Below are 22,697 nucleotides of genomic sequence, written 5' to 3'. Positions count from 1 at the left end.
CTCGATCTGCGAACACGCTTCAGACAGGCCCGTTGCCGGCATCCTGCCTCGACGGGGCAGCAGAGGGCAGCACGCAAGAGGGAGCCGGGCAGTGAGGCTCCCGAGGGGAAAGGGAAGGAATGAAAGAGGCAGATGGAATCCGGTTTTCCTGCTGTCAGGGATGCGGGGAATCGGGAATACAGACGAGCACGCTCCGAGACAGCCGGTGACAGCTGCGGCGGGGGGTGGGAAAGAGCTCGTCTGCCCAGCCCCTGTGCTCGAAGGGCTGCTGTGAGATGGAAACCCTGCGCATGGCCGGGTGTGTGCCGCTGCTCTGCACCATGCACCGGGACATGGCCATGCCTTTGTCAGCAGGCACGCAGCTCCTGCGCAGGGTGAAGAGTCAGAGGATCATGCAGTCAACCAGGTTGGGAAACCCTTTAAGCTCATCCAGTCCAACCATTCCTCAGCACTGCCAAGCCCACCACTAACCCATGGCACTGAGGCCTCGTCTCTGGTGTGTGAGCACTTGCAGGGCCGGTGCCTGCAGCCCTGCCCTGGGCAGCCTGTTCCAATGCCTGAGCACCCTGTGGGGCAGGAATTGTTCCTCAGCTCCATCTAAACCTGCCCTGGTGCAGCTTGAGGCCGGTTCCTCTTGTCCCATCCCTTGTTCCTTGGGAGCAGAGCCCAGCCCCTCCTGGCTCCATCCTCCTGGCAGGCACTTGGAGGGAGCCATCAGGTCCCCCCTGAGCCTTCTCTTCTCCATCTGAACCCCCCAGCTCCCTCAGCCCTTCCCCATCTCTCTTGTGCTGCAGGCCCTGCCCCAGCTCCATTGCCCTTCTCTGGCCCCACTCCAGCCCCTCAATGCCTCTCTTGCAGTGAGGGCCCCAGAGCTGAACACAGGATTCGAGGTGAGGCCTCAGCAGTGCCCAGTGCAGGGGCACAGTCACTGCCCTGACCCCGGTGCCGGGACCGGCCAGGACTGAACCCTCCGCTGCCCGCACACACGCTGGCTCCTGTCCAGCCCTCAGCCGGTACCAGCTCCACCCGTGCTCCCATTGGCTGGCACGGCCATCACTCAAGAAGCCGAGCAATCCTATTGGTTCATGCTGGGAGGGCGGGAATACTGAAGCGGGGTTTGAGCTCTCCCTCCCTCACCCCTTGGCGCTTCTGCTCATGCGCAGACACGATGCGCGCGCAGATAAGGGGGGGCTTGACGCCTGCGCAGTGCGTGGCGTGCACCGAACCCGGCTGGAGCCGTGCGGAGGTTTAACGGTGCGGGCGGCGGTGCGTGAGCCCATCCGGTCCCGTCCGGTCCGGTCCGGTCCGGTCCGGTCCCGTCCGGTCCCATCCGTCCTGCTCTGCTTCCGCTCCCCCGGCGCCCCCCCCCCCCCGCCAGGCTCTGCTGCGGCCCTGCGCATGCGCTCGGCCGCCCGGCGCGGCGGGGGCGGTGCTGAGGGGAGGTGTCCGGAGGCGCGGGGCCGGCCCGGGCTGAGGCGAGGCGGCGGCGGCGCAAAATGGCGGACAGGTTCTCCCGCTTCAACGAGGACAGGGACTTCCAGGTAACGGCCGCGGCGGGCGGGGCCCCGCGCCTGCCGCCTTGGCTGCGGTCCCTTCAGGCCGGAGCGCTCCGGTTCCAGCCACGCACCGGGCCCCCCCCCCGGTCCCCTCCCCGGGGCTTTGTGCGCGGGCCCGGCGCTCCGCCGCGGCGGGTAGCGGCACAAAGGGGCGAGCGAGGGGCCGGTAGCGGCTGCCAAGGTGACCTGCGGGGGGTGGCCCCGCTGCAGTGACCCTCAGCGCGGGATCGCGGGCCTGGAGGCTTCGCGCTGCCTTAGGCCGGGGCTGTGCGGGAGCGGCGGAGTTCACCGACCCAAGCCGAGCCCGCGCCCCGCCAGGGCTGTCCCGGCTGCTGCCAGCGGCTCCTTCGGAATGGGAAGCGCCTTTTCCTTCTAAACCCTTCTCCGCCCCCCCCGGAAGAAAACATGAGTGTTTCGCCGTAATTAGCGCCGCTGTTCGCGTTTTAAAGGGGATTTAAATAAACAACGGGGAAATAAACGTTGTCTCATTAAGGCTGAACAATGACATTTTGTTTTCCGACTTCAGCCCGAGAGTCTCGAGGTCAGAAAGAAAAACAAAAGAACAACCGCAGCTCGAGAAGAGCTATTGATGAGCTTTTCTGGGTCGTCCTTGTTTCAGGAGCCCGCAGTTGGAACAGTGCTTTCCACTCCGACTCCTGCTTTCCATCCAGAGATACGGGAGCGTTCCTAATAGTTGCAGCGCTTGCGTAATTATACTTAATGGGGCATTAAGTTGTGATCTTGAAAGCAGCCAGGACATCCAGTAGTCGTTCACTTACGTTGTTCCTTGTGGATGTCTGGGGGTGTAAGCTTCGTAAGTTGTCATTCAACTATGTTAGAATGAGGACACAGATACCTGTGTTTGGCTGCCTTCTTTGCATTACCTTATCTAGGTACAGCTTTCTAAAACAGCCCTAACCACCGAGGCTGGTTTGGATTGTGCTTTTTGTTAAATGAAGAGATGAGTCGGAATTACTATGTAACTAGTCTGATTTGCTTTCGAAGTTCCTGTTTCAGGAAGTGGAGCCAGATCCTGGGTCTGAAAGTATGTTTCTCATAATACTTTCCTTTGGGAGAGGAGGGGAGAGAATGAAGAACCCAAACCAGGTCAGGTACTGCAGGGTATAGCCAAGCAACCAGTGAGGTCTGTGCATTGCGCAGCTCCTTCACCTGTACCTTTTGCTCCTTGTCCATCTTCTCCCTTTGTGGGGCAACCTCTTTGCAAGAAAATAAATGATAGTAGCAGCTAAACCTGTTACTGTGTCACTGCATTGGTCATGCAGGGAGAATGTGTAGTGATGTCAGAGAGGAATCAGGGCTCCAATCTTAAGAGCTGTTGAGCATGCTCAAAAACAACAACCCTGTCACAACCCTCTTTTCCCTTGACTCTAAGAAAGGGCACTGCTTTGAATTGAGACTGTCTGTGCCCCATACTGGGGTTTCACTGGCTTTCCCCCAGAGTAGGGCACCAAAGGAAAAGGTAGGGTTTGTTTTTGCAGCAGGGTAATTTTTCCTTTCTCTCCTTCCTGAACATTTGCCAGGGAGAAGACATTTTGTTTTGTATGTTAAAGCTTCGTTTGAGGGAAAAGTGGAACCTGTCCTCTGGGAGAACAGCTTGGAGTTGCTTAAGGGTTGCAGAGGACTGAATGTGAAATCATGAGTTAGGAAAGAGCCGATTAAAGGGAGACTGGCCCAGGTGTCTCTTGGGTAAGGTTGCAGTGAACTGGTGGGAGCCCAAGAGCCTGTGAATGTATCCCTGGCAATTGGTTAGGCTGGCAGTTTTTGCTGGAGGAAGGCGTTCTCAACCTTATTTTTTCCTCTTCATCAAAAGCACTTTCAGAGAAGATTTTTGCTTTTTCTCTATACTGAGATGGAGGTCACTTGAGATAGGACACTGGTTTGGAATAAAGGAACCGGTTGGATATGCCCAGTGCTTGCAGGTCCACTGTGAAAGCTGTGCTCTGACCGTTGCTAAGTGTTGGTAAAAATACGCCTTCAGCATGCAGCTTTTGCTCATCCCTCTGAAATCCTGCTCTCAAAACTACAGCAAAAATAAGACACTGTGTTAGTGTGAAGTCACAAATTTAAATGCAGGCTCTCTTTGTGGGAGTGTTTCTGTCAGTGTTAAGGCCCCTTCCTCAGGCAGTTCCTAACAGTTGGAATGTAAGCTTCAGCAGGTGAAATTTTCATCCTTTGACTTGAGTATGACTGAACATGCCCCTGTGCTGCTGCTGGTCTGGTGAGCCCCAGGTAGGCATGGCAAAAGGGAGATTTAAAATTACACTGCTCAAAGCAGGGATGGATGTGGTGAGGGAGGCTGCAGAGATCCCTCTGATTTCCTTCTTGGATTCTTTCCTCCTTGTGATCTTGATGGAGTAAAAGGATGTGTGAGAGGAAGAGAAACAAAAGGTCAGGAACCTTTTAGCTGTTTGGAAGAAAGGCAGATGCCTTGGGATTGGTGATGTGGTTAATGGAAGAGTCACTGGATGAAAATACAGTGGTTTAGAGTGCTCTGTATGGTTGTCAGCCTTCTTTTTGGAAAGAAACAGGAAAGATTCTGTGTTTGGGAGGATTAGTTTGGCAGAAGCATGAGTGGAGCGTCGGTGTGGGCAGGGCAGAGGTGAGGTTAGCAGGGGAGGGTTAGGAGAGGTGATAGTCAGGTTTCTGAGCTTCTGAAATGCTGGAGGGAAAGGGATTAAAGGCAAGAGAGCTCCTGAGGGCTTTTCTCCCCTCTCCTGTGATGGACTAAAGGAAGCTCAGGGTGATTTGGAAGGCAGGAGTGGAAACATACAGCACTGAAAGGAAGGAAGGAAGGGACCTAAACCAGCCAAGAAAAAGAGGTGTGAATGGTCTGAAGTGCATAAAATGGCAATGGGGAGACAGGTTGTTGAGCAGAGGGATCATCTGAGGATTGGTGGAATTAGGGAGAGTGGGGGACCTTGGGCTGCAGCCGAAGTGATGTTCTGGGTGTAATGAAAGCAGCAGAGGGAATGGAGACACTCTCAGGGGATTGCAAGTAACCCTATGGAAAAGAGCAGCTAGTGCAAGGGTAAGAAGATCATTTATCTGGAGGATTTAAAGATCATGCTGTGGAGGGAGAGGAGGATTACATACTCTGAAATGATTCCAAGTCTTCTCTGTGGTAGGGTGGAAGGAGCCTCAGAGTGGATGGCTTGAAAGTTGGAAGTGCCAAAGGAGCAGGAAATGGCATTGGAGGATATTACCGCAGTGAGGTCGTTAAGCAGCTTTTTGGGGTTTTTTATAGGAGTGTCTTGTTTTTGTTGTGTAGCTTTAGAAGCTGCACAGAGGTTGTAGATCCTCTCTTTGCTGCATGCTCTCAAATCTTAGAAGAACTCAAGGGCATGCCCCTGTTTTTGACTGTGTTTTGCATGTGCTGAACTTGAGGGCAGCCTCAGTGAAAGGCGTTTTGCTTTGCTCTGTCCATTAATACTTTATCTTCCCTGACCCATGTAGCACAGCAGTTTGCCTGGGAGGCTTCAGGCACTGAGATGAGTTACCAAAGGAGGGAGGATATTGGTGACCTTCCTTCTCTTTTCTCCCTGTAGGCTCTGAAATGGCAAGTTAAGTCTGCTGGACACCTTACCCGGATAAATCCCAACCTTTTTCCATTTTCCATTGCAAAGAGGGGTTATTTTGGAGTGGGCTGCTGACAAGCTTCATCCTTCAGTTACAGTAGTGTAGTGCTTATTGTCGTGGGTGTCTGTCACTGGGTGCCTCTGCTGTCTCTGTGATTGACTGACTGGCTTCCCCACTGCACAGACTTGGGAACAACTGTAACATCCAGGAGGGATGAACGATAGCTGTCGACAGTGCTCACAGTGTTTTAGAAGCGTTACTGAAAGCTGTGTGAATACATGAAACTGCTGCAATAAGTAATACTACTTTTTAGTGTTATTTTTGTAACTGCAGTGATTTTAGCCTCTAGATTAACTGTACTGAACTCCAAGAATGAACACTGTGGGTGTCTCCATAGCACAGAAATCCAGTGGAGCTCCTAGCTACTCGCAGATGTGGAGAGCATGTTTTCTTGCTCTAGCTTTCTCCTTTTCATTGTTGAAGCAGAAATATTACCAGCCATATGTGTATATAGGTATAATAATTTCTCCCTCCTACATGAATGCACTTCCTTGTATCATTAGCCATACGTAACACAAACTGTTCTCTCTTGGTTTTTTAGTTTGTTGTATAGTCTCTATAACAGAAGAACACTTCCATCAATCCCAGTGCTGGGGTTTCTAAACTGGGTTGAAAAAACATTCAGTTTTGGGGGGTTTGCTTATGCCAAGAAGATAGGTGTTTGTTTCTTAACTCCCCAAAGAATTTGAAGAGCACAGGGAGCATGTTGCTGGTCCTGGCTGATCTATGATTCCAGCACAGACCAGCTGCTGCCAGCCGGTTGAGCTGACTGCTGCTGGCATGGGGATTTGATGCTTTTAACTGGCAGGGCTCAGGTTTGTTCCCAAGCAGCTTAGTGTACTGGGTATCTGGAGCTTCCACATCTGTCTTTTCAATGGTGTGTATTGTTGGTGGCTTCAACTTCACTTTGTTTCTTAGGTGCTGCCTCAGGCACATGTATTTGATTTTTGTATACTTCAAGAGGCTGGGCCTGCTCATAGGATATGCAGCAAAGGAAGTTGGTGGCTTTCCTCTGTGCTGCCAGAGACTGCAGAGGGTCATTTTAAATTACTTTTGTGACTGGAAGACTTGCATAGAGTCTGGAATAGCCTGTATAATGTACAGAGATAAAGATCTCTTTTACTGCTTTATTCTTACTTGCTGTTCCTTCGTTACACGCCCTTGCACTGCTGGTTTTTATCCTTTTTGCTACTGTACTGCTGGAAGAGGTTTTAACTGGGATTCCTCCTGCCTTCTTGGGTGCAGCTTGTGCTGCTGGGCTGTTTGTACAGGCTCTGGGAGGAAAACAGACTCTGTGCTAGTGAGTTCAGGCCACCTGGCAGGGTCACATTGTTCTGTACAAACACCTTGCCCACATTGTTGCTTACTGTTTGTTGGGCTTCATGATCTGCAAACAGAGTCAGCAGTTGCTCTATTTCCCTTCTAGTCACTGATAAAAATGTTGGGTGGTACCAAGGCTGGTGGAATGAGTTAGTTTGGATCAGTCAGTGTGCTCCTGAGGGAGGTTTTCTGTGACATTTTGGCTTAGAAACAATCCTTTCTCAAGTAAATGCCATATTAAGGAAAAAAAAAAGAAGACTGGACAATGAAAGCTTGGAAGTTTGTGGTAGTATGTAAATGATACCAAGGATATAAAATGATTAATGTCTCAGCAGGGTGTTTTCAGCCTCGGTGTGGACATAACCTCCAGCATTTCTGTATCTCCTGTGTATGATTGATGTGCTGGAGGGAAGAGATTGGATCTAGCGGGGCCTGGACAGGCTGGAGAGGTAGGACTGTGTGAACGTCATGGGGCTGAACAAGGCCAAATGCAAGGGCCTGTGCTTGGGTCGTGACAGTCCCCAGCACAAACACAGGCTGGCAGAGACTGATGCAGCAGCCCTGAGGAGAAGTACTGTGCCCAGTCTGTGATTCTGAGTTTGAAAGTCCTTGTTAGTCATGAGGATACGTGTGCTGAAAGCTGCAGCATCTTCCCTAGTGAGGTATGTTAAGAAATGGCTGAGAGAAAACGGAGTGTGAGAGCGATGCTGGCGCTCTTCGGTGGGGCTGCTGGAAGTGCTGAAGAGCTCAGCAGTCCCTCGTGTGCTGAAACAGTTTCTTGCTGGCACTGGTAACAGCAGGAGGAATCTGAAAGACATTAAATTGTTCTCGTTTGGTGCCAAAGTATGCAAAGCACAGCGAAGGAGGGCCCTGCCTCTGGCTTCTACTACTTTGTACAAGCTGTTTATCTCTCAACTGGAGAACGTGGTTTTAGTTGGACAGCTCTGGGTATTTCTGTGCACATTTTACTCGTTTCAAGTTCTTGACTAGTAGGTTTACATGTGGTCTGGCATGGGGTTTTTCGGTGTTTTTGGACTTCACTGTAGAATTTTGCCATCAAAATTAACTTTCAGTTTGGTAAACAAAAGGTGCCATCAGCTTCTCAGTGAGTAATTACAAGGTGCTTCTTTCAAAAGGTGCCAGGTTAAATTCAAACCCAAAGGTGAGTGATTGCTTCTGTTGTATTGACTGGAGAGGATTTCCAGGTTAAGTATTCTCAGGATAATTGCTGTGTGTGTTTGCCTGCAATGAGGTTTTGTGGCAGCTTTCCTGAGGTGTTGACTGTAAACATGAAGCTGTTTTGGAGGGGTTGCAGATGTGCAGTGTCCCTGCTCCTCCATCTGCATGGCTTATTTAAGGGAAGGCGCTGGGATGGGGATTTAGAGCAGATGGCAGGCTGTGAGCTCCCCTTGGTTTGAGTGCTTTACCTCTGCATTCCTAGGAAAGGATAACTGGGTGGTTTTTTTTCGTCACTACAGGGAACAACAGGAAAAGGGATGACTTTATTCTGGGAAGCATTAACAAAGGCTTTCAGGTACTAGTACAAAGCGTCTTTTTATAGTTTCGAGAAACCACACATCCTTTAAACTGACCCAGGAGTGCTTCCAGTGTGAGCAGGGTTGGATGGAGGCATTTCAAAGTACATCTTGGTCTTAAAAATGAGTTTTCTTCTGGGTACATAATGAATATTCAGGAAACACTCCCAAGCTACACTCTCCTGGAGTTGTTTTTGAATTGTCTGGATGGATTTCTAACCATCAGCATGGTTGTCTGCATCAGTTACGCTTTGGAGATCTTCCATCCTATGGAGTCATCAGGTCCTGCTTAGCTGAAAAGGGCAGCATAAATTACTGCTGGAGATTTGCAGTCAGCGCACACAGTGCAGTGTGGATCCTGCAGAGAAATGATAAACCCCTTGTGTTTTGATTGTGTGTAACAAACAGTTGATTAGTGATGGTGAGCTGCATTTGAGGTTAACCCCTTCCCTCTCCCATCTCTGGCTGGAGTTTACAGGTGGGGTTAGTGAGGATGTTGTTGACGGAGCCCCACAAATAAACAAAATAAGAGGTAGTTCTAGCAGACCTTGTCACTTAGACCCTTCACACTTGACCTTTGCCTGGTGTTGGCTTTTCTTCTCCTGCCTCTGTCCCATGTGTAACTATAGCTGCACTTGATGGTCTGTATCACTGTCAGGTGGTGTGTGGGGGCCTGAGCTCAGGGCTCTGCAGAACTGGCAGCTCTGGTAACTGCTGACTGAGCCAGGAAGGTTTTAAAGATAACTAGGTGCAAAATGCAACATGAGATGAATACTGATTGTGGTTTGTTGAAATTCCTAATCTCTGGGTTAGGCAAGAACCTGGTGCTCTGTCAGATCCTTGTGGAGTGATTTCTGTATCTGTCTGCCTGGGTTCAGGGCACTTGTGGAGTTGTCCTAGGAGCCATGTTCAGGAAAAGCTGATGGATGCTGATGTGCCTGCTCCTCCCAGAGGTCTTGGAACTGCACAGTCTCCTTTAGAAAAGAAAATGTCGCATTTAAGGGGATATTTATTTCTGGAATCACTGAGGGTTTTTTTCCTTGATCCTGCCATATGTGTGCAGGCAGTGAGGAGTTTGGAGAGGTAGCATCTGCTCACTTGGGTTCAGGTGCTGCTTTGGTTTCCTGTGTTGGACTGGTGAGACCTTGGATCTGCTCATCCATCCTGGGCTGGCTGCAGGGGATGCCAGAGCAGACACTGGGTAACAGGCCATGCGCTGTAGCCAGTGTGTCTGCCCTGTCTTCATCTGCACCAGAAAATGGCCTTTCTTGTGGGTGCTCATTCCTCTTTGTAGATGTTGCAAGTGTCTCAGCTGATGGTGTGCAGCCAAATGCCTTCAGAGCTTTCAGGGCTGGGAGTGGGTTTGGTTAAATGTTTTAAAATAGCACTTGTGGGTAACAACCCCACATTTTATGGCTTGACTTAATCTTCTGGGGAGTTGACGGTTTATTGATTGTATTGATGGATAAATAGCAGATGCACCAGACTGCTGATTTGCTTTGGGAGTTTAAAATTCCATTTTCTAAAGTAAATGCAGCATGATTTTTATTTTTTTTTTAGTTTTTTCCTGATTTTCTATCAGTGTAAAACTAATTTTTTAATATCTAGGGAGCACGTGATGTTCGTAAGTGCAGTTGAGCAGTCATGAGCACGCTGTGCTCTTTTCCAGTGCAGTTAAGGAATTGGGGAGCACAGTGAGGCTCTTCTGCAGAATGACTTTCCATATAGCCACAGGAGCCAGTGTTGCTGTGCACCTTCCTGAGCTGGGCCTGAACCTCGGTGTGGACATAACCAGATTGTTTCTGCTTTGGTATCTCACCAACTGCATTCTGCATGTTCCCTCCCAGTCATCACTGGCGTTTGTGCTCTGAGGCACAGGGGTTTATGCCAGAGGCTTTGTCTATTTTACTTCATTCACACCAGTGAAAGTGTTGTCCATCCCTGTGACTTGGGGAGCAGGCAGCATTTCCCCATGTATCCTTGTTCTAGCTCTTCACATCTGCCTTCTGTTGCATTTTGTAACTTAACATCATCTTCTTTCATATTAATAATCCTGTCGGTGTAACTGAGCTCTCTTGTTGAGCAGTAGCTGAAAGGACAGCTGAATGAAGGCATTCTGAAAGGAAGCCATTGCTTTCACATCTCCATTATGCTACTCCTTTGTTGTAGTTTTCTCCCATCTCCACATGAGAGCTGTGTTTCAGGGTTTGGTCTGGCTCCTGAAATGCAGTCTGACTGTTCTGGTGAAATAATACACGCATAACTTTGGGCTGTTCATAAAAGAAACCACTAATTCCCATCAGGAATGTGCACTATATGGCATGTATTCTGCATGTTGACATCTTAATATCCTCTGTTCTTGGAGAGACTGCAAAGAGCAGTCTGGTAATTAGTACCCAGGGAGCTCTAATGGCCTTGAAGCAGTTGAAGAGGCTCATGGTTCTTCCCTCCTTGTGTTGATGATGCTGTAGGTGACTTAGAACTGCACTGCTCAGGTCTGGGATTAGGTACACCCTTCTGGAGAGCAGAAGGGAAGGAGAGGTCATGTTTTCCTTCTGCCTTGCAGTTTATAGGATCATTGTAGAACCATGACTGGTTTTGGTTGGAGGGGACCTTAGAGGCCATCCGGTTACAAACCCTTATCATGGGCAGGGACACCTTCTGCTAGAGCAGGTTGTGCCATGCCCAGTCCAGCCTGGCCTTGAACACTGCCAGGGATGTGAAGGTGCTTTTAAAGGGTGTTGTTTCTCCCCGCCTCCCAGTAATATCTATGTCATTAGATGCCTTGTCTTTGCACACTTTCATTAAAAGGTGCCTCCTGTAGAGGAGAGGCTTAATTCTGTGATAGTAAACTTACCCTGATGATAAATGGGCTGAAATGAACAAACCATTTTAGTTGCGGGGAGTAATTTATTGGCAACAGTTCTTTCCACTAAAGAGTTTGGGAGGAAATAGTGATGAAGTTCTTTTTATATTAAATTACACTGACTGGGTTTCACTGCTGCAGTGTTCGGGACCTTGCAAGTGAGATAGCAGCAGCAATTTCCTTCCCCCTTGCCTATTTAACATGAATTACTTCAGAAAACGCAGTGACTCCACAATGTTTAATCTCGGACCAAATGGCATTTGTCGGGCCAGAGCTCTGAAGTATTTACAACCCAAGTAAGGGAGAACAAGGTCTGAAGCGCTGCACGGAGGCAGCTTTTGTTAGTTTTCACATGCTGTGTTTAGAACTCCCTGGTTAAATGTGTGAGGGCTCTAAGACTGAAGGTTTGGCAGAACTTCATGCAGAGATCAAGCAGTGGGAAAGTGGAGGAGAGAGGAGAGGGCATGTGACTGTGAGTAACCAGAATGGGTACTTAGCCAAAGCTCAGCTGATTTTACATAAAAACAATTACAGGATGCAGACAGTTTGCTCCTGGTGGTGAATGCAGCAAGGAAACGGGTAAGAAGGAGCGTTTGGATGGTGAGGGCTTGTCCTTGCCTCTCATCTGAGTAGTAAAATATATTGAATTTTGTAATGAAGCACCCAGCACTGGAGCACTTGCTGTCTCATTGAGTGATGGCAGTGCATGGTGCTCAAGTGGATGGAAGCCTCTTATTGTATTTGCTCTGTTATTCTAGAATGGAGGTGGCATCTGTAAGAAAGTCATATGAGCAGTGCAACACTTCTTGTTTTACAAGGCAGAAGTGAGAAAGCCTGGTGCAGGCAGCTTGAAGATGGAGGGGCAGAGGATGGCTGGGAGAAGGGTGCTGTGTTCAATCCTGAAATCCTGGTCCATGTCAGTAGGAGGAAACTCTGTCATTAGCTAGCAGGGCCACGGTTTTACTGTGTCTCTGTAATAGTCATGGAGAAGAAGGTTTGGAAGTAGGTTTTGGTTAGTGCTGGGTTTAACACAGCTGGTATTTTAAGGCTTGGTATCAATTTTGTAGGGATTGAATTCTTCTTTTCACCCAGAGGTTTCCTCTGAAGAGCAAAGCATCACTCAGAGTCTGCAGAAGATGCAGATTAAAATCCTATTAGAATGTGGTCTGTGCTTATGGCTTGAGCTCCTCAAAAGTGTAATTTATTCTCAACAGATTCAACATCTAGGATTTAATGAATTGTTAGATTTAAATGTTACATTCAGTACTTTGTCTTCTTCTGATCCATTGGCTTGAGATTCAGCAGAACAGAAATGGATCAATTTGATGGGCCAGGTTGAAAGACTGGAAAAGAAGGAAACCAGATGAAATTCCCCCCAACTCACTCCTTGGCAAGCTCCAGGGGTGAGGAAGCAAAGGGACAGGCTGGGCTGCCTGCAGTCCCATCTCTGTTTGCAATGGCCCTGGAAGTGAGAACCATTTTCCCCTGCTTTAGATGCCATCATGCTGAACAGGCTCATAAACCTGACCTCAGGGTGATGCTGAATTGTCCTCTTTTCCATGGCAGCTCCTTGATGGTGGAAGGGCAGGTTTTCCTTTATGATTTAAGTATTGATAGCTGAAGAGCAGTCTAGGTGGTGACTATTGATTTCAGTCCATTTGGACACTTCGTTATTCTGCCTGAAATGACTGAGCCTGGAACAGTCAGTCCCTGTACAGTGAGTGTGAGCTCATAAGCATCCCACTGCTCTGGTGTATCCTGGGGTTCAGGGTGATGGGAAGCACTCTGCCTCTCCTAAAACCTCTAGTATTGGTATTGCTGCTGTTTGTAAAAACCAGTAACCCCTCCCCACTCCCCTCACCAACAGCAACCCCCCGAAGTAGATATAAAGTAGATAATAACCCTCAAAGTATATACATATAGAAAGTAATTCCCAGAATATGTAAGGTGGATAACAGTGGGATCACTGGAACCCGGGCAGGTGGCTTGTTTCACTTCCTGACTCTGGCACAGTGAGTGCTCAGAGTCCCTTTGTGGTTTCTGGGAGGGGGAGTTGGTTTTAAGCACAGCAAAATGGAGCTATAAAGCCTCAGCTCAGCAAAGCCAAGCAAATTCCAGCTTTCAAACTGGAATTGACCCTGGCCTTTGTGAAAGTGGTTTCAAATGCCTTGGCAGGCTGTGTGCTGGAGGAGAGGGTGAGGAGGCAGAAGGATTTTGCCAGTCCCAGGTAACTGGGGAGGAAGCATAGCTTTGGTTTTGCTGAGAGTGTTTCCACTGTGTGTTAACTAAATGTTATCATAGAACCACAGACTGGTTGGGTTGGAAGGGACCTTAAAGTTCATCCAGTTCCAGCTTCCTGCCATGAGCAGGGACACCTTCCTCTAGAGCAGCTCCAAGCTGGCCTTGAGCACTGCCAGGGATGGGGCAGCCACAGCTTCTCTGGGCACCCTGTGCCAGCGCCTCAGCACCCTCACAGGGAACAGCTTCTGCCTCAGAGCTCAGCTCAGTCTCCCCTTGGGCAGGTTCAAGCCATTCCCCTTGGCCTGTCCCTACAGGCCCTGAGGAAGAGTCCCTCTCCAGCTTTCTTGTTGGTCCCTTTAGGCACTGGAAGGTTTCATGTGGGTTTATTTATTATTTTTTAATATATATGAAGTTTTATTGAGATGTTTTCACCTGCATTCAGCAGCATGTCTGCTCTTGACTGCTTTTGTTCTCTTGAGCACTGCATTTTGGGAGGCTGGGCTGTGTCCTGCCTTTGGGGCAGGTTTTCCCTTGTCTTCTCCCTGCTGTGCTCCCTGACTTCCAGCACACACATGTCCAGACTGTCCATCAGCACTCTGCCTAGCTCCAAGAATCACTGCCTTTTTGAGCAGCTCAACTGCATGTGCATGGCAAGTTTGCCTTCAGCTTGCTCCTTGAAGGCTGTCCAAAAACAACGGATGGGAGTGGATTGCTGCCTGCGGATTAAGCCCCAAGCTTGCTCTGGAGAGGCCGTGGGAAAGAAGCCTCCAGGAGAAGAGTGTGGCCTGGGTGGATTTACTGCTGTGGGTGATGGACAGGCTGGTGCTGGGGCACCAGCAGTGAGGCACATTCTCTTGGTAACACGTTGTTGTCAGGATGGGCTCTTGCAGATTCGCATCACTGGATACAAACACGCATTCCAGAGGATTATTGGAGGCTGGTGCCTGGCCTGTGGAGTTCCAACAGGCAGTGCCTTACAGCAGGAATTTGCTCTTTCACATGCTGGCTTTCATTAAAATTCTTGTAGAAGGAGTCGGTGTTGGTAGAAGTGAGGAGGGTGACAACATGTTTCTCTTGGCAGTGGTGCTACATGTTCCTGCTCTAAGTGCTTGCGGAGCCGGGATGCAAAGGAAACCTGCCAGGTGCTTGGTGCATGTGGAGCAGCCAGAAGGAAAGGAATGGGGGACGGCAGCCAAGGCCTTGGCATTTCCCAGGGTTCTGTAGGGCTATGACACCGAGTAGTGTCCATGGGACACAGGAGAGCCCACGAGGTCACCCCCTGCAAAGACTTGTGGAGCTGCAGCAGCTCCCCTGCTTGCTCTTGAGTTCTCTGCTTTCAATGTCTGGTGGATGTTAGAGCTGCATCACACACCTACAAAATGGCCAGAAATGGTTCACCACCATTGCAATTCCAGGAACGTGAGGTTCCAGAAACCTCTGAAATGACAATAGAGCTACAACAGGGATGTTATTTTTTTCCTTGAAATAACCATTTCCACTGATGGTGTTCCAGCCCCAGTGGTTTTTCTGGAGGGCAGAGGCTGGCATTTGCCTTCGAGCTCATGAGCCCTCTGTGTTTAATGTCCAAGCAAGAAATGAAGAAATGAATTCATTTCCCTGTTCAGAACTCATCAGTCTAGTCCTGATGGATCTTCCCATCTGCTGTGATTGTTATACATAGCCAGTCTATAGGACTAAAGGTGTTTGATGGAGCTGCTCCAAGAGTGTAAGGAAGCAAGGTGCTTGGATTTCGTAGAATCTTGGAATGGTTTGGAAGGGACCTTGAATCTTATCCAGTTCCAACCCTCTGCATCTTCCACTAGAGCAGGTTGCTCCAAGCCCCATCCAGCCTGGCCTGGATTTGTTATTGTTTATAGCACTCACCGTGTGAGCATCTGCATACTATTAGTACTCTTGCACTTGTATCAGCACACCCTGTGTGCCTTTTGATCCATCTCTCTTTCCCCAAATGTTGTCTTCAGTACTGTCATTTGTGGTGTAGCAGTTTAGGTGCTCACAAATGCTTGAAGCTGGAACATGGGGAATGAGCAGTTCTGAGTGTGCATGCTGGTATTCCCTGTGCCAGTGTTTGTTCTTGGGTGGTCATGGGGTCACCTGCCTGGGGTGGAAACTAACAGCTTTGTGTGTACTGGAGCATCACTTCTACTAATGGTTTGCTGCCTAGAATCAAGGAAAGGGCTGTTCCGGACCACAAACAAGTTCTGTGGGCACTGGCAGAGGTTTTGTTTGGTACTACTGTGGAGTTTTGTTGGTTTAAAGTGTGTGAAATTACAGGTATGCCTCAAGCAGTTTGCATTTGAGGCTACAAGAATAGCCTTGATCCTCTTTAGAGGAGAAAAGACAAGAAACTCCTTTGTAGTGGTGGTGGGGTCAGTTCCTTCTGCTTCTTGTCCTGTGTGCTTTTAAGGTTGGCACTGGTGTTTATGGTCAGTGTTTGCATAGACTTCGTAGACTGAAAAAGCCCAAAAGAATTGCCATTGTAAGTGCTTGATATTTTGCCAACTTCCATGTTATGATTGTCATAAAATTGGCTTAGTTTTTAGAATATTTCTTTTTCTTATAGCCTATATGCTGGATTGGGCTGTATTTAACATGTTCATTCATTAGCAAAATGATATGTATATCGTGGTATATAAACCTGACCGTATGCAAACGTGAATCTTGACACAAGACTGTTGGAAGTGTGTTCTCTACTGTAGAGCTAACCCTCCTGTTCTGTTTCAGGGCAACCACTTTGACCAGTATGAAGAAGGGCACCTGGAGATAGAGCAGGCATCCCTGGACAAGCCGATTGAATCGGTAAGACACACACTTACAGCATCAGCAACCACCAGCAGTTAGGCCGTGGTCGGATGGTACTTGATGTGAATGCAGTCAAATGGGATAGGTGTGGGCATCTGTCTGGCAGTACAGGGTTAACTGTGTGTGGTAAATTGCATGCAGAGCTGCAGTGGGCCTGGGATTTAATCTTTAAGTAGTTCCCCTAAAACTATAGGTGACTAAATTTTAGTTCAACCCAGTATTTTGGGAGTTATTTAAAATAACACATTAATTCACAGAGATCTCTTTTAAGTTTTTATACTTTGCTTTGAAGAATCAGTTCAGTTTGTAAGTGAACCTGATGTAGTTTGATCCTGTTTTAGTTTCTATTTTTGGGAAACTGGTGTGTTCAAGTGTTAGAATGTCATCTGCAGGATGGAAGCACGGGTGCCCAGCAGTGAATCTGTAGTGGTCCTTCCCCACGAGTCTGAAACTGCTCCAGAGTTTCTGTAAAGTACCACTTGGAGGTGTGGAGAGGCCAGCCATAAGATGGGGAAAACCAAAGTTCTCTTTAGTTTTACCTTTTTAAACTTTTTAATTTCTCTCTTTGCAAAGCACCCTCTGCAGTCTTAGGCACAGTAGCTTGTTGAGCCTAAACTGAACCTAAGTTTGGCACTTAGCTCAAGCCAAGTTTCATTTGCAGTTTCAATATGAGAGCAAGAGAACTCACAGTGAATACGTGAGGGTCACTTAGTGGTGTCCTGCTTAAGGCTCAATTTATGTTAAGAAAGTATGAAGCATTTCTTTTCCCTGTTAATAAATAAAGTTCTCTGTTTAAGTTTCTTCACGTTAGCTTGCACTTAGAAGAAACTTAGCCTTAGCTAAAGGTGGATAGATGCTTTTCATTCGTGTGTAGGTTGGTGTTGTGTGTGTTTGTGTGCGTGTTAGATGTTTACCAAAAAAAAACTTACACAACTTGGGGTGTTCGACGTTTTTCTTCCGCAGCAGTTGGCCCATATTAGCTAAGCAGCCATGATCTGGTTTGTATTGCACGGTCTGCCTTTTTAATTTCTTCTCTAGGGTTTCCTTTCCCCCTTCTTATTTCTGTTCTTCTGGTCCAGTGAACACTGCATATAGTACCTACTGTCTAAATGTGCTGGCATGATGCTAGATCTAGGCATGGCAGTAATTGATGACGCATGAGATAATGCTGCAGAGATGGGAATTTGTATTCAGTGTTCTCCTGAATACTTCAATCTTACCTTGTGATATGGGGATTTTCATTAAAATGCCAAGCTTGTTTCCTTGTGTAGAGATAACGGGAAACACTTGTTTGGAGCCCACTCCCTGGAATGAGCATTTCAAAGTCATTCAGAAATGTCCAGGCTGAATGATTTCTGACAGTGTTTTTCCCAGAGGAACAAAAGACATCCCAGGTTCCATCTCTCTGGTGATGTGAAGAGCGAGATGCCCACAACTGTATGTAAAACATTAGCCACACAGAATCTGCAGGTGTAGTACTGATTGCAGCTTGATTAATGTTGAACTGCAGCTCAAGAATTAAATTCAATGAAGGCTTTAATATTTTATTAATCTATATCTCACCATTCAACTCTCAGGATATTATTAATCTTTACAAGTTTTTGGTAGGTTTAACATGTATAGTTCAGCCTAAGGGTTCCATGTGAGAGCAGTTGGGTGGGGAGGACAAGCAAATGGCTTGCCAGGAGAAAGAGTTAAAACCTTAAATTGGTCCATTTTTTTCCACTCTTCTTTTGTCTGAAACAAGCGTTTCAGGGGGAAGCCCCAGCCTGGGGCATGAAGCTCTCGGAAGGAGCTGCAGCACTGAGTAAAATGGTCTGCATTGTCACAGCAGCTGTGCTCTGTGTTGGAGCACACTTGTGCTGGCTTTGTGTGCTAGTCCCACAACTGAAAAGCTGTGACTGCTGCACAAGGAGGTTTTTGGTCTCCTGAATGGCCCAGTGTCCAACTGCAGGCAGACACAACCTGCTCACTTCAAAGTTTAATCTTCATATGGTCTTCACTAAATAGATTTTTGATTCTGTAGCTGGAAGCAGGAATTACTTTGTCATGTTTCCTAACACTGTGAAAACGATTTTGCTTCCACACTGTTCATGACTGACATGCTTTTAGAATGGGCAAATGGCACACATTAGCAGAAGGGGTTTCATGTCAGAGCTGAGAGGTGCACCCCTCCTGTGAGTTTTTGCACCAGGAAACAGTGTTTGTGCTGCTTCTTCTGCCTTGTACTTTTTGCTGTTTGCTCCCCCCAAGTGGGTGACATCCTTAGGCTGCAAAGAGGGAAAGAGTAAGGGCAAGTCTGTAATTTGCAAATACCACACATCTAAATATTTGCAATATTAACAAATTGTTTTATAAGCCTTACCCAGTTCTCTGTTAGCAATTCAGCTGACCTTTGAAAAGGAATCTACTCAGAGGAATGAGTAAGAGCCTGTGCTTCATATTATGGAAATAGTTTGGATGACAAATGTCTTTGTGTGAGGAAGGGTGTTTATAACAATGGCAGATGAAAGCTTAAAGTTTGGTTATCCTGCAGGCTGAGAGTGGATTAAGCATATTCTAAATGTGCCTCTTGCAGCTTCTCACATCTTAGTCACATGGAAATGCTTTCAAGACTAAAGGTAGCTTGCATCTGGAAATCCCGGGGGCAGAGGGTGTCACTTGGAGCCTATGTTTGACGATCACCACTGAAGTGAGATCCATTTCTGCAGCATTATCTATTTGAGAGGTGCTGACTGTACTGCTACAGCATGCAACTCAAAGGTGGCTGGAAAAATAGGTTTGGGAGTCTACAGATCATTACAATGTTGGAACATGTCCTCAGTTAGTGTTCTAGTGGTGGTGTTCCCATGGAAATCCTGCTTTGGACAGCTTGTTTAGGCCAAAGATGGCTGAACTGAAACATGTGATAGAACCAAAGTGCACTTGCAGAAAACAGAGCTGACAGGAGGTAGTGGATGTGCATAGCCCAAACCAGAAGCCAGCTATTTGCCAGTACTAAATTGAAGAACATATTTCCCATCAATGGGCTCTTCACAGCTGCAAATACTGGTATTTCCCCCATTCCCAATAACCATTTTTGTTCTGGTTTGAAGATGCTGCACTCCCGCTGGCTTTTCACATCAGCGAAGCCACTGGTGGCCTTGGCACATCAGAGCACTGAACCCTTTTTAAATTCAAGAAGCTGCATGCATCTGTTTTAAAGTATTAAGTGCACTGAGCCTGAGTGGGAAGTCACAAACTATTGCAGCTTTAAGGGAAACCAGATTTTCTTCCTGTTAATTCCTGATTTATACTTGTTATTGAACCCTATTGCTGTGAGTTCCTGGTTCTCTCTGTCCCAGCAGTACAGCTCAAGCAGGAGAGAGCAGCTCTCCCTTAGAGCAGCCCCATCCCCATGCAGGCAGTGTGCAGTGGCAGAGGGTTACCCAAGCTGTCCCCAGTACAGGTTGGAGGCCAGATTGTGAATCACCCACTTACTCTGGTGCTTGTTGGTTTGTTCTTGTCATAACTAACAACCAACCTTCCCCCCCACCCCCATCCTGCTCAGTTACACAGGGAGGAGCTTGAGCTGCCCGAGGTTTCAGGCTGTAGTAGTTTGATGCTCACAGGCTGTTGTAGGTGACTGTAAAAGCTGAAGCTGGGTTTGTTGCACTGTATATCTGTACAGATCTGTGGACTCCACTAGTTCCAAAGTGTCATTTGATGAGGCTGCTGATTTGACATTTAGCAGTAGCCATATGTGGACAGCGCTATAAATAATGTGCTTCTTGAAGCTGAATGGTGTAGCATTACTATTTGGCTTTTCTCTCTAGTCTTCATTGTGTCATCTGTAGTGAGCTATAGGTTTTGTTTTGGGAATCTTTTCAACCTCTTGTTTGCATGGGTTCACTCAGTAGCATCTGATCCTTGCTTCTAGATTCCTCAATACACAGTCAGCACAGCTTACAATCCACTCAAGAGATGCATGGCCCTGCAGTGTTGAGATGAATGGTGTGAACACGACATGTGGGTGACATGGGGATCCCATGGAAAACCCGGATCAGGCAAAACTGGTGTTTTGATTTATCTGTAACACAGCTCAGTGCATTGACTGTGGGTTCTATCCCACTTACAACATCATCAGAACCTTCCAGTTCTTGCACACGTCTTTTCATTGGAGGCAGTTTTTTCTTTGTCAGAGCGCTGGGCCGGTTCAGCCTGGAGAAGATAAGGCTCCTGAAGGGGAGACCTGAGAGCAGCTCCAGTGCCTAAAGGGGCTGCAGGAAACCTGGAGAGGGGCTTGGGACAAGGGCCTGTAGGGACAGGCCAAGGGGAATGGCTTGAACCTGCCCGAGGGGAGATTGAGCTGAGCTCTGAGGCAGAAGCTGTTCCCTGTGAGGGTGCTGAGGCGCTGGCACAGGGTGCCCAGAGAAGCTGTGGCTGCCCCATCCCTGGCAGTGCTCAAGGCCAGAATGAGTACTTTGAATGGTAAATGGGAGCTCACTTGCTCACTTCACCTACTAGGGGACTTATTTTGGTTGCCTCAGTAAGTCTGATAATGGCTGTAGCACCAGGAGCTCCAAAACAACAGTGTAAGGAAGTGAGGAGCCTGGCACCAGTCTGGTTGTGGGGCTGTTGGCACCTTTGTAGATAGCTACAACTCTGCCCATAAGCAGATTGCTATAAAGTGGGGATAGTTTAGTCAAAAGCAATGACCGTTCTTGACATGGATGGGAAAGTTGGTGCAAAAAAAGACCTTTCCTATGTGAAAGAGGCTATGCTTTTACAGAATGTTCACTTACTGAAGCAATACTTGTTGCCCCATGGCTTGTGGAGTGGTTGTCACGTGGGAGCCCAGCAAGCCTGGCCTTCCATCACTCATGTTTAGGGCAGCATTTACAGTGCAGAGCAGTCCTGAGGCTCTGCCTGGCCGCAAGGTCTGTGCTAGGCATTTGGAGTGGAGGAAGAAAGTTGAACACCATTAGAAATGCAGGATAATGACTAGGTCCCAACTCTGATGTTAACATTAAACTCTTGGGGCTGTTCTCGTTATTCAGTGAACCAGAAGATGCTACATTTCAGTCCAGTCCTATTTCAAATTAGGAAGTTTCCTGAATTTAGGAAAAGTCCCTGCTTAGACGAACAAATGCAATCGATTGGGGAGGCGGGGGAAAAAAAGCCCTTCCTGGGAACTGAGCCAGGGTCATCAGGTGCAATTCCAATTCCTGTCAAGCGACTTGTGGCCATCCTCTTGAGTGGGTTTGTAAAAGTGGTGCTAATGTGTATAACCCTTCTAAGTTTTCCTTTTTTTTTCCCCTTTAACATTTGTTTTCCCCGTCACTGTGTCAGTCACAACACGCCGCTCTTGAATCTCCCAGCTGGTCTTGACTTGTTGAGTTTCTTTTATGCTTTTCACTCTTCTTTAATAAATACATTACTTGCAAGCAGTGAATTGAAAACAAAGCAAAAGAAAAAAAAACCTATCATTAGTGATTGGACAGTTTCTTACTTTGTGTTACATTTAACTGTTCTTTTGACAGCCCAGTTTTTAAAGCCAGGTTCGTATGGAAATGCTTTCACTCCACTTGCACTGCTTTTGGAAATAGCATACTGCTTCATCTGTCTTTATTTTAGTGCATTCATAACACAACACAGTCAGCACAATGTCTCATCTCCACTTAGCAAACGATTGCAAAGTCTTCCTTGGCCTAGTTTTTGGTTTTCCTTGGGGAAAGCGCAGCCATTTTTGTCAGCACCAGCTTTCCAAACTGGAGCCAATAACCCTGTGTCAGGCAGAGCTGACTAATGGTAGCACAATCAGTGTCACCCACAACCCCTTCAGCCTCGGCCCCTTTGCCTGACCCTGCGGCCGCTGTGGCTGGTGGGGACAGTCTGCAGCACATCTGCTCCCAGGTAAGTTTTCCTCCACTTCCAAAGAGCTCCATGATGTTTATGGGTAGAATCCGTATTTGTTCATTTCCCCTTTTTTGAATATACTGATTTAAGCTTTTAGCTGCAGAAACTTCTTTTTTAATTTTTCTTTCCATGTAGCCCTGACTCTGTCCTGGGGGAGGACTGATAGTGTGGGAGAGATGTATGCTTGACAGACAGTGAGACAAAATGTCTTACTTTGCTGGCATAGCATTAAACAAAATGAAACTTATACTTGATCCAGTCTTTCTGAGGCAAAACATATCCATACAGCCAACATCTTTGGGAAGATTGTGTCTGTCAAGCTGATGGACCAGATTTCTTCCATGTGGAGGGAGTGCAAACTCCACTGCTGTCCCATTGCTGTGGACAACTTGGTTATTTAGTTAAAGAAACCTGCAACATCCAATCTATTAATTCATTTTGATTTAAGATCCCATGTCCCACTCAATGTGATGGACTGGCAGCCTGCTAGAACTCAGGATATTTGAGGGATATCTTGAATTGTGGTTCCTTTGGACACTTAAGAACCAACAAATCCATATCTGATTCCTACCATGAGAAGCTGGACATGGTCCCAAGCCAGTGTCCTTCTTTGGGGAGCTGGCAGTTGGGTAGTACTGCTAAACTGATGGCTGAGGGCCATCAGCTGTGGATGGTGACAAGCATGCTGGTAGTACATGTGGCCCTTCTTTGAGGGAGGAAACATTGCCCAACCCCACATCGGTTCCCCTTGGAGCTCTGCTCAGCCCCAGTTCCAAAGCTGACACTGAATTGCTGCATCAG

At 47.6% G+C, this 22,697-nt stretch overlaps 1 protein-coding gene across 3 annotated transcripts in view; it reads left to right on the top strand.

Annotated features, from left to right (window-relative positions):
- Positions 1-1,450: 1,450 nt before the first annotated feature.
- Positions 1,451-22,697, top strand: part of GPATCH8 (G-patch domain containing 8) — a 49,964-nt gene continuing 28,717 nt past the window's right edge. For 2 of the 3 annotated variants that reach the window (XM_034070064.1, XM_034070065.1), the window contains exons 1-3: positions 1,524-1,541; positions 15,921-15,995; positions 21,521-21,538. Coding sequence is in view for 1 of the 3 variants with exons in the window: in XM_005141612.3 (XP_005141669.2) it covers positions 1,497-1,541; positions 15,921-15,995 (120 nt within the window). In the remaining 2 variants the exon portion in view is untranslated. Of the gene's footprint in view, positions 1,542-15,920; positions 15,996-21,520; positions 21,539-22,697 lie in introns of all 3 variants that reach the window. The other variant, XM_005141612.3, reaches the window with a different exon arrangement.

This window comes from Melopsittacus undulatus, chromosome 17 (assembly GCF_012275295.1).
Source record: "Melopsittacus undulatus isolate bMelUnd1 chromosome 17, bMelUnd1.mat.Z, whole genome shotgun sequence".
NCBI classification, from domain to species: Eukaryota; Metazoa; Chordata; class Aves; order Psittaciformes; family Psittaculidae; genus Melopsittacus; species Melopsittacus undulatus.
The sequence above is the reverse complement of the archived record's forward strand: the minus strand, read 5'-3'. Positions and strand labels throughout refer to the sequence as shown.